Source organism: Anoplopoma fimbria, chromosome 12, assembly GCF_027596085.1.
Source record: "Anoplopoma fimbria isolate UVic2021 breed Golden Eagle Sablefish chromosome 12, Afim_UVic_2022, whole genome shotgun sequence".
NCBI lineage: Eukaryota > Metazoa > Chordata > Actinopteri > Perciformes > Anoplopomatidae > Anoplopoma > Anoplopoma fimbria.
Genome location: NC_072460.1, coordinates 20,815,403 through 20,828,730, shown reverse-complemented (window position 1 = coordinate 20,828,730; position 13,328 = coordinate 20,815,403). Strand labels below are relative to the sequence as shown.

General features: G+C 40.2%; 1 protein-coding gene across 1 annotated transcript in view; it reads left to right on the top strand.

Annotated features, from left to right (window-relative positions):
- Positions 1-13,328, top strand: part of LOC129099500 (metabotropic glutamate receptor 4-like) — a 120,334-nt gene that overhangs the window by 62,964 nt on the left and 44,042 nt on the right. Inside the window, exon 2 of the mRNA XM_054608754.1 lies at positions 790-1,006. Coding sequence (XP_054464729.1) covers positions 790-1,006 — 217 coding nt within the window. The remainder of the gene's footprint in view (positions 1-789; positions 1,007-13,328) is intronic.

Genomic DNA, 13,328 nt, shown 5'->3' with positions numbered 1-13,328 from the left:
AAGAAAGAGAAAGGCCAGTGAAACAGTTTCCTCTCAATGAAAAAAAGTTATAAAAACCTATGTACGTGCTTCTTTTGGTGTATAAAAGGGAAAAAGTCTCCAGTGCCTTTCAGAAGGCGCCTCCAAGCAGAACTCCAAAAATTGCCATCTACACCAAAGCGGTTTTCATATCTCATTTATGTATTTTTTTTAAAACAAATGTATCAAAATATGAGAATTTCTATCATAACTATATCAAGATTTTCCAAAGCACTTTAATAAGCTTGACTTCCTTATCTTCCATCTTATCAAGTAATTCCTCAACAGTTAACCTTACTGATTTCTAACTGTTGCAGGTAACACAATAATGTAATCATATTTATTTATGGTTTTCTAGCCTTTCACATTACACAATAAAACACCGGGTATTAATGAAGCTCCGAGGGCTGAGCATTTTGTGCTTTTATGTTCTTTAACACCGAAGAGACCTCACATTTTGTTAGAGACAAGTGTGAATTCCTTAACAGCTTAGTGTTGCTCAACTGGTGAGGACAGTATATTTGAGCTACAGCTAAGCCTGTGATCATCAGGACTATTTAAAGCAACAGCACACCAACTGTGGAGGGTGAATAACAACCAAGGTGCAAGTTCAGCAGATGTTAGGTGTCATATTATACTCATGCGTTTGTAGGTGAAGCTGCAAGGAACCGTTCCTGCTGATCGTGTAATGCATTCACACAAAGTATTTTATTTATACATTTCACAGAGTGTAAACACATCCCTCACACTCTCTTTCTTCCCCTCCCGTAGATCCCTCAGGTGAGCTACGCCTCCACAGCCCCGGAACTGAGTGATAACACCCGCTACGACTTCTTCTCACGGGTGGTGCCCCCAGACACCTACCAGGCCCAGGCCATGGTGGACATTGTCAAAGAAATGCGCTGGAACTACGTCTCCACGGTAGCCTCCGAGGGAAACTATGGAGAAAGTGGAGTTGATGCGTTTATCCAAAAGACCCGAGAGGATGGTGAGTCTTTCTTCAAACATTCTTTCGAGCGTCCTAGAGTTTGTTCAGACTGATGTGAGAGAGGTTCCCGCTGTGTGGCGGCTGTGGCGTAGTGGAGAGTAAGGTAGTTCTCCAATCAGAGGGTCGGTGGTTCGATACCCGGCCTCGGCAGTCGATGTGTCCTTGGGCAAGACACTTAACCCCAAGTTGCTCCTGAAGGCTTGCCATCGGTGTGGACTGAATGCATGCATGTTAGTTAGAGTCTGATGGTGGCACCTTGCATGGTAGCCTGTCATCAGTGTGTGAATGGGTGAATGATATGTAATATACTACTGATTGTAAGTCGCTTTGGATAAAAGCGTCTGCTAAATGACTGTAATGTAATGTAAATGTAATGTAATGTGTGAATTTCATTTTGGGAAACCATCCAGAGACGCCTTTAAACAACAGCCAGTAGGTAAACTCACCATGGAAACAAATCGATTAATTTAAGAAATCCAATTATTTAGGTTGGTGCTACGATGGATGACGGATATTATTTAACAGAAGCATGGTTTGTTTGTTTCTGAAAGAAACTTTGCTTATATGCCGGGATTTAAACCACTAATCAGATTTAATGAGCTGAATATGAAGAAATAGCTTATAGGGCTGAGACATGAATCGAATATTAACCAGATCACGTTTTTGTCTCCTCACAATTAAAGATCCAACACGATTGAGTAATGCACTGTAGGGCAGGCCTGGCAGGGTATTATTTTATTGATATTTTGCTTCTATGCACTGTGAATAAGGACCAGTCTTGTTTTGATGCAAAAGTTTTGTGCATTAGCAGGAATGTAGCACAACATGGAAATTATAGCAATGCACGGCTTATTTAAATGTGGAATACTTTGTCCCTAAAATCAATGATGATCGTGACAAGTAATCGTGATCTCAATATTGATACAAAACAATTGTGATAATCACGCCATAATCGTGCAGCCCTGGTAGCTAATCAAATTAGCTATTTTTTGTGTGCAATCCTATTAACCAATAAAGCTGCAACACGTGGTGGACAGTAGCCAAAAAACAGATAGAAAATGGCTGGAAACACAAGTCGGCTTGCGCTTCTTGCACACATCTCCTTCTGGGAGATGGGCCAGTTCGCTAAAAAGATCTCTGAGCCTTCTTTTTCAAGCAATATAGGAATAAAGAAACAACTCGGTTCTGCATTGGCTCACATGGGGGGTATTTATTTATGAAAAAGTTCCTCCAGTCCAAAAACACCTCATGGTGCAGTAGTTCTATCAAATAACTCTAGAAGTCAATAATGGCAATAATACTAGGTAACCAAATATATTAATAAAATAAGAACTTTTACAGGCTTAGAGCCTGATGACTCTGAATTCAAAATGGAGAGAGCTCTTGCTTAAGCTAATGCTAGTTCAAACAATAATCATAAAGAAGCTGAGGCCGATAGCTTCTGTTGGACTATAAAGATGGCTTACAATGTTCCAGAAATGTAAATATTTACTGGAACTTTTTTCATAAAACAGAGACCTGTTTGGGTAATGCAGAAGTCTCAATTCCTTCCATGAAATCTGACTTTGCACTAAGATCCCGACTCCTGTCTTCAGGAACGTATTCGTATGTGCTACACAGCAGCATTCAGTAGAGGCGATGCTAAGTATTGAGCCGTATTGAAAGTGTGAAAGTGCGGCTGCAGAGCCAGCCCAGAGCAACACAAGGAGAGGGCATTGTACAGTGTTGGGAATACAGTCAGTGTGGCGCAGGGGAGCTGCCGGCACACGCTCAGCCTGATCCCTGACCCTTTGTGAAGCAGAGTGTAATCACTACCGACATGTCCAGTACTCTCTGTGCCACTGCGGCCCTTTCTTTGCTGCCAGCTCTAAGCTGCAGCCCATCATCAGTCGTTGTGGAGAATCACCAGCAGCAGATTACTCGTGCAGAGAGAGAGAGAGAGAGAGAGAGCCCTCCAGTCTGTCCGGCTCAGCTGCCTATTTGCCTAACAGCCCATGGAAAAGGGACTCAAAACCCGACATGACAGTTTCAATATGATTTGAGCTTTTTCACTTTAAAAAAAGGGAAAAAACTATTTTTTTTCCTACATTTAAAAGATACTGGAGTGTAATTCTAATTAAGGCCCAACGTTGCATTTTTATTTAAGGATTTTGACATGTCAATCCCCATATTCTCATGAAAAGGACAGAGCTTTTTCAAACCTTTGGGTTTAATCATCAGCCTCAACAGTCATGGGTGGGTGGAAAATGATTCTCTAATGAGTACCCTTCAAACTGGTTTGCAACTATTTTTAAAGAGCCTAAATTTGAAGTCAGTTTGAGAATTTTTTTGTTAAATTAAGAGTGTGATTACATACATTTTGTGAGATTTTAAAATCTGTTGAAATCTTTGCTTTGTCTGAATACAATGCAGTTTTATACAGATATAGGTGTCTGTGAAAGGAAGAAATAGAATATCAAATGATTGAGTGGGTGCGCCTAGATGAAAAAGGTTGTAAGTATACAATGTGTTTTAGGGATAAACACTTCTTTTTGACAATGAAAACTTGTGGATAACCTGCTATGAATAGATCTCTCTAGATCTGTTGTTTTCTCATGCTCTTAATGACTCACTCGTATCCCAGGTGTAGAATCCCTGAAGGTGCCTTCAAGTCACTCAGCACACTCTTTCATTAAATCAAGCCCTAACTGAATCATGAATGCTTAAAGCCCTGCAAACTCCTTTTTCCACCGGTTCTGTATCCACCTACAGAGATCTGATACTTTCTAAGGGTCCACACCTTAATTGGAAACGTTTTGTGAGCATCCAAGGGAGGAACATGCTCGTTGTATCATGTTGGTTATGTATTTTTAACAGGGTGGTTTGTTTGATGTGTTGTGTTGGGATTAAATCAGTGTATTGGGGGCCTTATTATTCTGCAAATTGGTTTATTTTGAAAGTATCCACAAAAGCAGAGCAATTTTCACCAAATACAGTCACTGGATACAGCAATTGTTCATAAACTTAGATGTTTCATACTACATTTGGCATAGTTTTATCATTGTTTTAAGACTTGATGTGGCATTCACCTGTCTGAGTTAATAATCTAACTACTATTTAGGCTGTTAATGAAAAAAATGCTGCAAAAATAATTAAGTCGTACAACATCTGTGCATGTGCAACCATTAGAATCAATTTGATTAAAGTATGATTAAAAAGAGGTAACTGGCAGACTAAATAAATCAGTGATGGTAAGAGACAGTAATCTGTTGTCCACATGCCTAAATACACTGGTACGGCTCTGGGGCTTGTTTGACAGCCTCTGTTTGAGTTTGAACAAGACATAAGTCTTATCCTTGCCTGGTTTGATCAACATTCCCCGAATGTCACAAATACTAAAGCAATGCCAAGTCAAACATAAACCACAAGAACAGGAGGCTTTTAGTTTTTAATGTCTCAGCACAGAGGGGCAAACCGCTGTCTTTATAGACAATTGATGGGGCACCAGACTGTATTAAACCCTATTCAGACAGGACGAGTGTTGGAAGAGGACCTCATGTGATTTAGAAATGAACTCCAATGTCTGTGAATAAGTGTCTGGGGATAAGTGAACTCACTGACATTATCCCCTGGGCATTATGTCAAGGCTCTTCGTAACATCAGCTTATATTAAATATATTATCATATATGATATATATGATTAATATTATACATAATATTGTAATATTTAGGCCTATTCAAGTTCATGTAAAACTCACAAAAACCTTGCGAATAGGTTTCCATGTTGTGTACTGCACTTTTTTAACTGATTTAGGGGACGAAACCATTGTTTTCCTATGTTACGACGGTTTTCAGGCTTTTTTGAGTGCATAAAAGTTCAAATATTCTTAACTTTTCAGAGCCAGACGCGGAGCCGCACTGCTCTGCAATGTCACAATTGACCACAGCAGTTAATCAAATCAAGCAAGAGGCGGGATTTACTGCTTTACCACTGACTTCCTGTTTTTATGTGGTTGGAACGGACATTAGCAATAGTTAAATAACGATGAACTCTATAATTTCCCCCTCTTCCTCATTCAACAATTTATTTACCGGCTCATCAGCTGTTTTGCCCGAATCACTTTGCCAAGGTGCAATAGTCGGCCCCTTACAATGGGAAACAAGGATTTAGACAAATATCTGTCGAGTCTTCTTGCCTTCAGCTCCTTAAATCTGTCAACTGGAGTGATTGTTTCCAAACATCTACACACGTCTGTTTCCTACATGCTGAAGTACACTGTTTGATTCCCAGTTAGACTTTGATTGATTATACGACAGAGACACTGACGACGGGCAGGCAGCTCTGTCAAAACCAAAGCCGCAGGTATTTGGCTGCTAAATGGGTTCTGCAGTCGTCTGCTCACATAATAAAACAGCTGGATCAGAACTGGCCAAATGTTCTATCTCATTAACCAGCCAAAGGCCATACTGAGCAGCAGACTCGCCCACCCAATGTCACAGTGGTCCTGTTTTCACTGCGTGGAAAATTGATTTTAGCTTTAGATGGCAGATTTGGTATGTTGAAGTAGGATTAGAACTACTTGTTCTTTGGCTTTATTATTTATTTCATTGAAAGAACATTTGTTACAACGATTATCAAAATCTTGGAAACTGTATATAACTAGAATTTCTAAAAGAAGAATCAAAACAGTTTTATCCTCTTAAAAGACATTTAAAAAATAATAACTGCAGTATCATTATAGCAGATATTTCCTTGGACAGAATATGAGAAGAATTTCAGCAATACTTTAAGGACTATATCCTTCGAGATTAGTGCTTTATTTGTTTTCAAGGCCATTTCAGCCGAGATGCTTTATCCCTATAGAGAACCATGTTGACCCACAGACCATATGCTTGTGAGGTCCTAACAACATCACACTGCAGCTGGTGTTATGTGGTAAGATTCATTTGTCTTTTCCAGCTCAATCCAGAGCTAGTCTCAAACTCATAAATGAACATTATGGCTCTTTTTTAAATTTGGCCCTTTCTCCACAGCATCCTGCAGCTTAATGTTTCTGTTTAAGGCTTGCAGGAGTAAGACTGTAGAAATGCCTCCCGTAATGTATGAAAAAAAGACGGAATAATCTAAATATCCAAAGTATTCCAGCCATTCAATTATCCATTTAGTTTTACTGTCTGTCCATTTGCTTCCTCAGAGCCATACTTATAGGATGGATGTTTTTAATATAATATTTTTGGTCAACTAAGCCTTTTTCAAAAAGGATATTAGCCCATGTGCGGGGGGCGGGGGGGGTCCTGCTTGTTAGAGAATCTGATATCGTTTGATCCCAGCTCACTGGGCTTTCACGTGGAGACAGAATTAAACTGGAAACAGTGCTTGGTCGGACTGGCTGGACTCAAGGATCCGTGCCGCAGAGCAGAAACAGTTTGACACGCGGGCAGTCGATATCTTAGAGGAGGTTGCAAATAACCTTTAGAGTTCTGTGGAGGGAAGCATGAACTCCAGCTGAATAGAGAATAGCAATTAAGACAATGGAGGGGGACTGGCTTGTTACAGCTAAAGTGATCTTGTATTTTGTACATTTAGTCTATAAGAGTTTTGAGATGAGTTAAAACATTTGTTTTTTTATGTTCTGAAAATTATGAATGGCAGTTTTATTTCCATTAAATACAGCATGCTTGTAGCTTCCAAAGTGTAGAATGTGTAACCATGAATGTTTAAACTCAAAATTAAGACAATGTGTCTCGACAGTGTTCGGATAATCCAAAAGGCGTTTATTACAAAATGTGAGAGATATGAACGCCGCTCTTAAATTCAACTGTAACAGCTTTTTTCACAAACAGTTCTTAGGTGGTGACAAATCAGATTTAACAATGCAGTGATGCAGTAGCGTCAACATATGTCAATAACATTATGATGATTATCTTTTATTTCCTGGCCTCAACATTTGTCTTGGATAATAAATTATCATATTTTCTATGATTTAAAAAAAGGAAGTGTAGTGTTTGGTACTCTGGGAGATGTGCAATCTTCTAGGACGAGAAGAAGAAAGCTTCAATTTTACTTTTATGTTTTACAAGGTTAAATGTCTTCAAAAGGGGTGGGGATTTTGCCAAGCTGCTTCTCTTGCGTCTCTTGTTTTGTAGGATTTTTGTGAAAGTCAAAAGGATTTTGTTTGTTTGTGAAGTAATAAATCCGTTGATCTCCGATTGAGAATTCAGCCATAATATGATACAATACATGCAGCTTTTTGAAAGCACCTCTGCGGTCACCTCTTTGAGTGACAGTCCAGCAACTGCAGAATAAACTAGAAAGGTGCACTAGAGTGCAGATTGCCAGCAGGTGTGTCTTTAACTACTGATGTATTGTGTGATTGAATGAATTCAACCCACAAATGGCTAATACCCTGTCTAAACGCATCAGATGTGTATTTATCTTGCATGTTGCACACAACAGTAAACTCACCAAGCAGGCCAGGTACGGGCGGCTGTGGCTCAGTGGAGAGCAGGGTCGTCCTCCAATCAGAAGATCGGCGGTTCGATCCCTGGCTCCGGCAGTCCATGTCGATGTGTCCTTGGGCAAGACACTTAACCCTGAGTTGCTCCCGAAGGCTGTGCCATCGGTGTATGAATGGGTGTGAATGATTAGAGAGACCCTGATGGTCAGGTGGCACCTTGCATGGTAGCTCCTGTCATCAGTGTATGAATGGGTGTGAATGGGTGAATGATTAGTAATGTAAAAGCGCTTTGAGTGGTCGGAAGACTAGAAAAGCGCTATACAAGTACAGTCCATTTACCATTTACAGCAGTGTGTGTACTCATAGTTTTGTTAGCTGTTAGCAGTTAGCCAAACACACCATCCAAAACAATAAAGGTGTATAGACTATTTCAGCCCCATTGTTTCTTTGGGTGGGGGGTTGACGATGCATTCAGATGTCTTATCACTAGTGGCCCTATTGTGGGCCAGTTAAGAGTGGTGCGTGAGGAGTCAGCAGACAGTCAATTGCACTTTAAAACAGGATAAAAAAGTGTTTTTAACAAAGCATAAGTCATAACAACCATGCAAGGTCCTTGAGCATGCAACCGATATTGGCTCTCCAAAATATTGTGCAGTATTTGCTGCACTAAAATGCGAGATTAGCCGTGGACAAGCACAAAGGTGTTCACTCACTCACCCACTCACTCATGGAAGCACGGATTCACACTGTCACAGTCACTCTCAGTCACAGACGCACACACACACACACACACACACACACACACATGGGACCAATCGCATGAGAGATAATTAGGTCTGACATGTTGCCATTTGAAAAACTGTCCTGATGATGACACCATTCAGCAAGCAAAAAATTCAGGGGCTGACACACTTACGAGTCTAATGCAAACAGGTTCTGTATGTGAAGCTCGCATGATCCAACATTAAACATTTATGTCTCTCTTCCCTCTTCTACATATTCACTGATGAGACATCTTTCACTGGATATGCCGTTTCCTCTTCCAGTGAGAATAGGCTAGTTAGTGAGAAAAAGCTTTCCACCCCTGACTATGTCATTTGTAATTATCTCCACCAGAGGATCATGCGATCCGCCGCCTATGTGAATGCATCCGTGATTGAGTGTGCATATACGCGTCGTTCTAGAGATAATCTCGCATCCTGCTGCAGCAAACTGCACAATAGATTGGGTGGCCAGTTTTGGCTGCATATTTAATGACCTATCGTGGCTGCACACTTTCTCAAAACACCTTTTACTGCCTGTTTTATACTTCCACTGACTGCCTGCTGACTCCGCACTCAGAACTTTTTACACCCCGGCCGGTAGGGGTCCCTGGGAGCGTGGCTGACCCGCAGCTACTACTCTGCCGACCAGTTAGCCAATTGTGGGCTTTGTTCATTCAATCCCACAATACAGCAGTGGTTGTCATGGACACACCTGGCACAGATCTGCACTCTACACCTTTTCTAGTTTCATCTGCAGTTGATGGACTGCACACTGAAAAAGCTCCACCTTTGCGACGCAGAGCTGTTATCAAAAAGCTATATTTTCATTTAGGTCATTCCTATTGTATAACATCTATCACACCGCCCCTTGGGATTAAGGCTGGAGTGTCATTATGGAAGATGATTACAAGAAAAGAGGGATAACACACAATTTCAGTATGATGTTCCGCTGTTGTCACCCTTGAAATGCAAGCCTGTCCTTGATGCACAAGTCTTTTGCTCCCTCTGTAGATTTCTTTTTTGTTTGTGCTTCTTTCTGAAGAGCTGCTGTGCCTCCAGTGTCCTTATTAGAGAGAGTACGTGCCTCTGTGGAAATGGCAGCTGACGCTCTGTGTCATTTTCTTTCTCACCTTGTAAAAAGTAGTGATTTTTTTTTTTCCACTCCAGTGGATATTGCACAGACTTCCTATTACATTCCTGTATGTAATCAAATTTAGTGGATTTTACAGACCCATGTGGTGACACACTCTGTCACACTGAAATGAAAGTATTAGAGGAACGTCCCTCAGGTACGGCCAATAAAATTCAACCACAACAGTATTTTTTTTTATTTTCTTTCCTCAAATCTGACACATATTGGATGGGTAATTTCAAATCATAATTAATCAGACTTGTTCATTTGCTTAAATGACAGTTGAGGCAGAGGAGAAGAAGGATGGAAACGCTTGCACACAGCACAAGGGTGACAGGGAGATTATGCAAATGTTAGAAATGAGGGCTGCGTAGTGTACCCTTTGTCATGAGGGAAATGTCAAGAGGAACGACTGGAATATTCATTAACCTGAAACGCCTCTTGAAAAAATATTGTCTGAAAAAGAGGTTTAAGTAATATTTCTAAATGTTTTGTATGGGAAATAAAAAAAACTGGATATGACTTATTATGTAAATGCACCTGTGAGCTTATGATATTGTAGCCATTAAGATATTACAATGAAGACAAATAACTTGATCTAATGAATTGGTTTCATGGCTAAAGCCTTTATTCTGCAATTATAAAAGAAATCAGCAGAACAATTCAATAAATATGTGTAGCTCCAGTAGCATTTCCTGTCTGATGTACTGACTCGTTCTAATTATATTAGTATTATTATATATTATTATATGTGTGCAAGAAAGAAAAAGAAGGGAAGAAGAGAACGGAGGAGGTAGGTAGGAGTTCACGTCCCCTCGGCTCAACATGTCAAACACAGGAAATCCCTGTCAGGGCTCAGACAGCTGCTCGTCCCGCTTCAGGCCTCATTGAGTCCTGACGAATGCTGTGTTTGGATTCTGAGCGTTAACAGAAACATTGAGACGAGAGGTGAATTTTTGATGACGGTGCAACCACCTGTATATCTTTGGTGCTTCACCCAGTCAGCCCCACGCTGTTCACCTGCTGGCATTATTAACACGACTGCATATCCATCCAGTGGTGAAGACACCAGGTAGAGCGCTAACTATGTGGGAATGTTGCTGTGTAGGCAGCAGAGCAGTTCAACGGCTACGTATGATGATATGTTATGATGAAAAAAAAATTGGAAAAGTAGTTATTCAGACATCTGAACGAGCATTTTATCCACGACACTAACACATCACGTGTTTATCTTCTGTCGGGACTTAAACAAATATAGAAAAGAGGTCATTTACTTAACCTAAACAGTAACACTTTGACTGGATTGCCTCTTTTTCTCTCCCCACTACAGTTACATTGTTATGCCGCTCTGCCCATTAAGTCATTTTCCATTTGCCACTGTTCATTACCTTGTTTGATTAGTAGTTTGCAGCATTTCTCAAATGGTTTCGTGTCTTTAAAACTGTCACAGCGACACCACCGAGGACTGCTTTATGTTCCTTGCAACCACCTGGAACGTGATACCTCAGACAGTTTAAAACTCAATGAAGGGTTTTAGCTGCAGGTGTGCAGAGAGAGAGAGGGAACGATTGTCGACACTCTACCACAGATCTCCTATTTGCATAATGTGCTTTATCTCAATCATGTCACAAGTACTTGCTAACACTTCGCAAACTTTCCGCTCAGAACACAAAACTGACACCGGTGGGTTTGGTTGATCTAGCTTAACTTTTCACAGTTGTTCTCTCTAATCCTTTGTTCGCATTAAAGAGTTGGTTGACAGTCTAGCAGTTTACACAATCGTGTCTTTAACATGTGGTTAGGAGAAGGTGATCTATTCTGCAAAATGCAAATAAGATAAGATAAGTTGTGATTTACTGAAGGAATTCCAGCTGTTCCTAGAAATATTGAACCTTTGAGGCCAGAAGCCTTGAGACCACTATTTTTGCCACCATAACAATTTATAAAAACATAGCATGCATTTAAGTATAGTTCATTACAGTTTCTTGGAGAAGTGTTGTGCCCAGCAAAAACTGGCCTGGCCGCTGCAGGAGGCTGTCCTGGGGCCTGCCAGAGGCAATATTAAAAGGTGAAGACACTTTATCACAAATAGATGAAACTTCAAATAGTTGGATCCAGCTGCAGCTTAGGAGACACATGTGAAGCTTGGTGCAGTTTGATGGCGCAGCACATTTTATAGAATGTGCAGTATTTTCTTCATAAATATATTTGAAACACATTTCTGAGAGTAACATTTTGTCCAGAAGCCAACTAAGTAATGTACTGTGACTTTGCACTGGTGTTCTCAGTTAGAGGTCTCGAGTCCCCAGAGAGTTAAATATCCTTTTGGCTGTTTAGCCATTCATTTAAAAGTAATCTCCATACCAACATTACATCAGTGTCTTTGAGTAACATCATCAGGATAAGTGGGGAAAAAAGCAGAAATCCAAATGTAAAACACTGTTACTTTCACAAATGTAACTGTATGAATTCAATAGCAAATCTTACTAAGTATTGGATACAAAGCCAATTCAGTAAGTAGCTGTTGAATGGTATGCAACTATTGATTATTTGAATTTGTGATAAATCTGCTGATTCTTTTTTGGAGTAATCAATTAATAATTTTGTCTAAAAACAATGTAAGAAAATAGTAAAATATGCCCATTTTAATTTTCCATGTTTTCAAATTGCTTGTTTTATACAATCAACAATCCAAAACCCAAAGATATTCAGCTTACTATTAAACATAACAAAGAAAAGCATATCGTCCTTGCATTTGAGTAACCAAACTAGCAAATCTCTGAATTAATTGTATAATTGTTGCAGCTCTACTCTTGTAGTATTTTTTCTGTCATTTAATTGAGTAGTGTGATCAAAGTCATAGTCACAGACATAGTCTAGTAAACATAAGAAACTGACGTAGTAAGCATATACACAAAAACAAAAAACACAGCTGGCCATTTCCACTGCTACATCTCATCATCGCCTGTGACCACACAGAGCTTGCTGTTGGCTCTTATCAGCAGGTTACAATGACGAATGCCAGCAAAGTCATGAAGCTATTTATCACATCTCAAGCACTGATAAAGAAACTATTGCGATGTGCTGGAAAAAAATCTAAATTCAGAATGTCATCCATTATTCCACTCATCTGTTGTCAGGAATGTATGCTAGTTACTGAAGATAACATATCAACTGACAGAGCCTGACAGTCGAACATCAAATGTAGATGCAGGGAAGTTTTTCAGCAGCTCTTTGACAATGTGATAACGTGCACCTAAAGGCCTGCAGCAGCTAGCTCCTCATCTGTGCCCACGCCTGATTAGACAGCACTATTAATGTTTGCCTTGCCTCATGTGAGGAAGCAGTATGCACTCTTACACTTTACTTTACTCTGCAGCTATAAGGTTTAACAACATACTCATCCTGAGAGCTTTGCAGATTCTCCTTGGTAAGAGGAAAGCCCCCCCTGGTTGTCAGGTGAGATGTTTTACAGAGGAGCAGAAAAGCTCATTTCACAGTGCTCAGAGGCCTTTCTTTGACTTATAAATCATTTGCACTGAGAAGCAAAATGTCATTCAGTCATTTTGTAATCTAATTTATAGTTGCCCCAGAACCTGTTGTCACGCACCTCGAACTATAAAGCAAGGATTCGCTGTCTGTCAGTCAGTCTGTGTGTTCTTCGAATATCTTGAGAACCGCTCGTCCAATTCACTTCACACTTTGCAGGTGTATTGTTGGGGACCACGTGGAGTGCTTTGTCGAATTTGGTGCAATTTGGACATGCAACATGTTTAACATATTAATATACTTTGACAAACACACAGCGCTTTGTGCAGCCGCCGTCTCAGGGCTCTGCATATAACCTGGGGACGCTACATTAATGCTGGATAACATTACAGCCAAACTTTTCCTCATTTCCCTGGACTCAACATGCACTAGCAGATAGCCTAGACGTCCACATTATCATCCCGCCTTTGCAACTCAAATTGTGTACGGCATTGCCATAC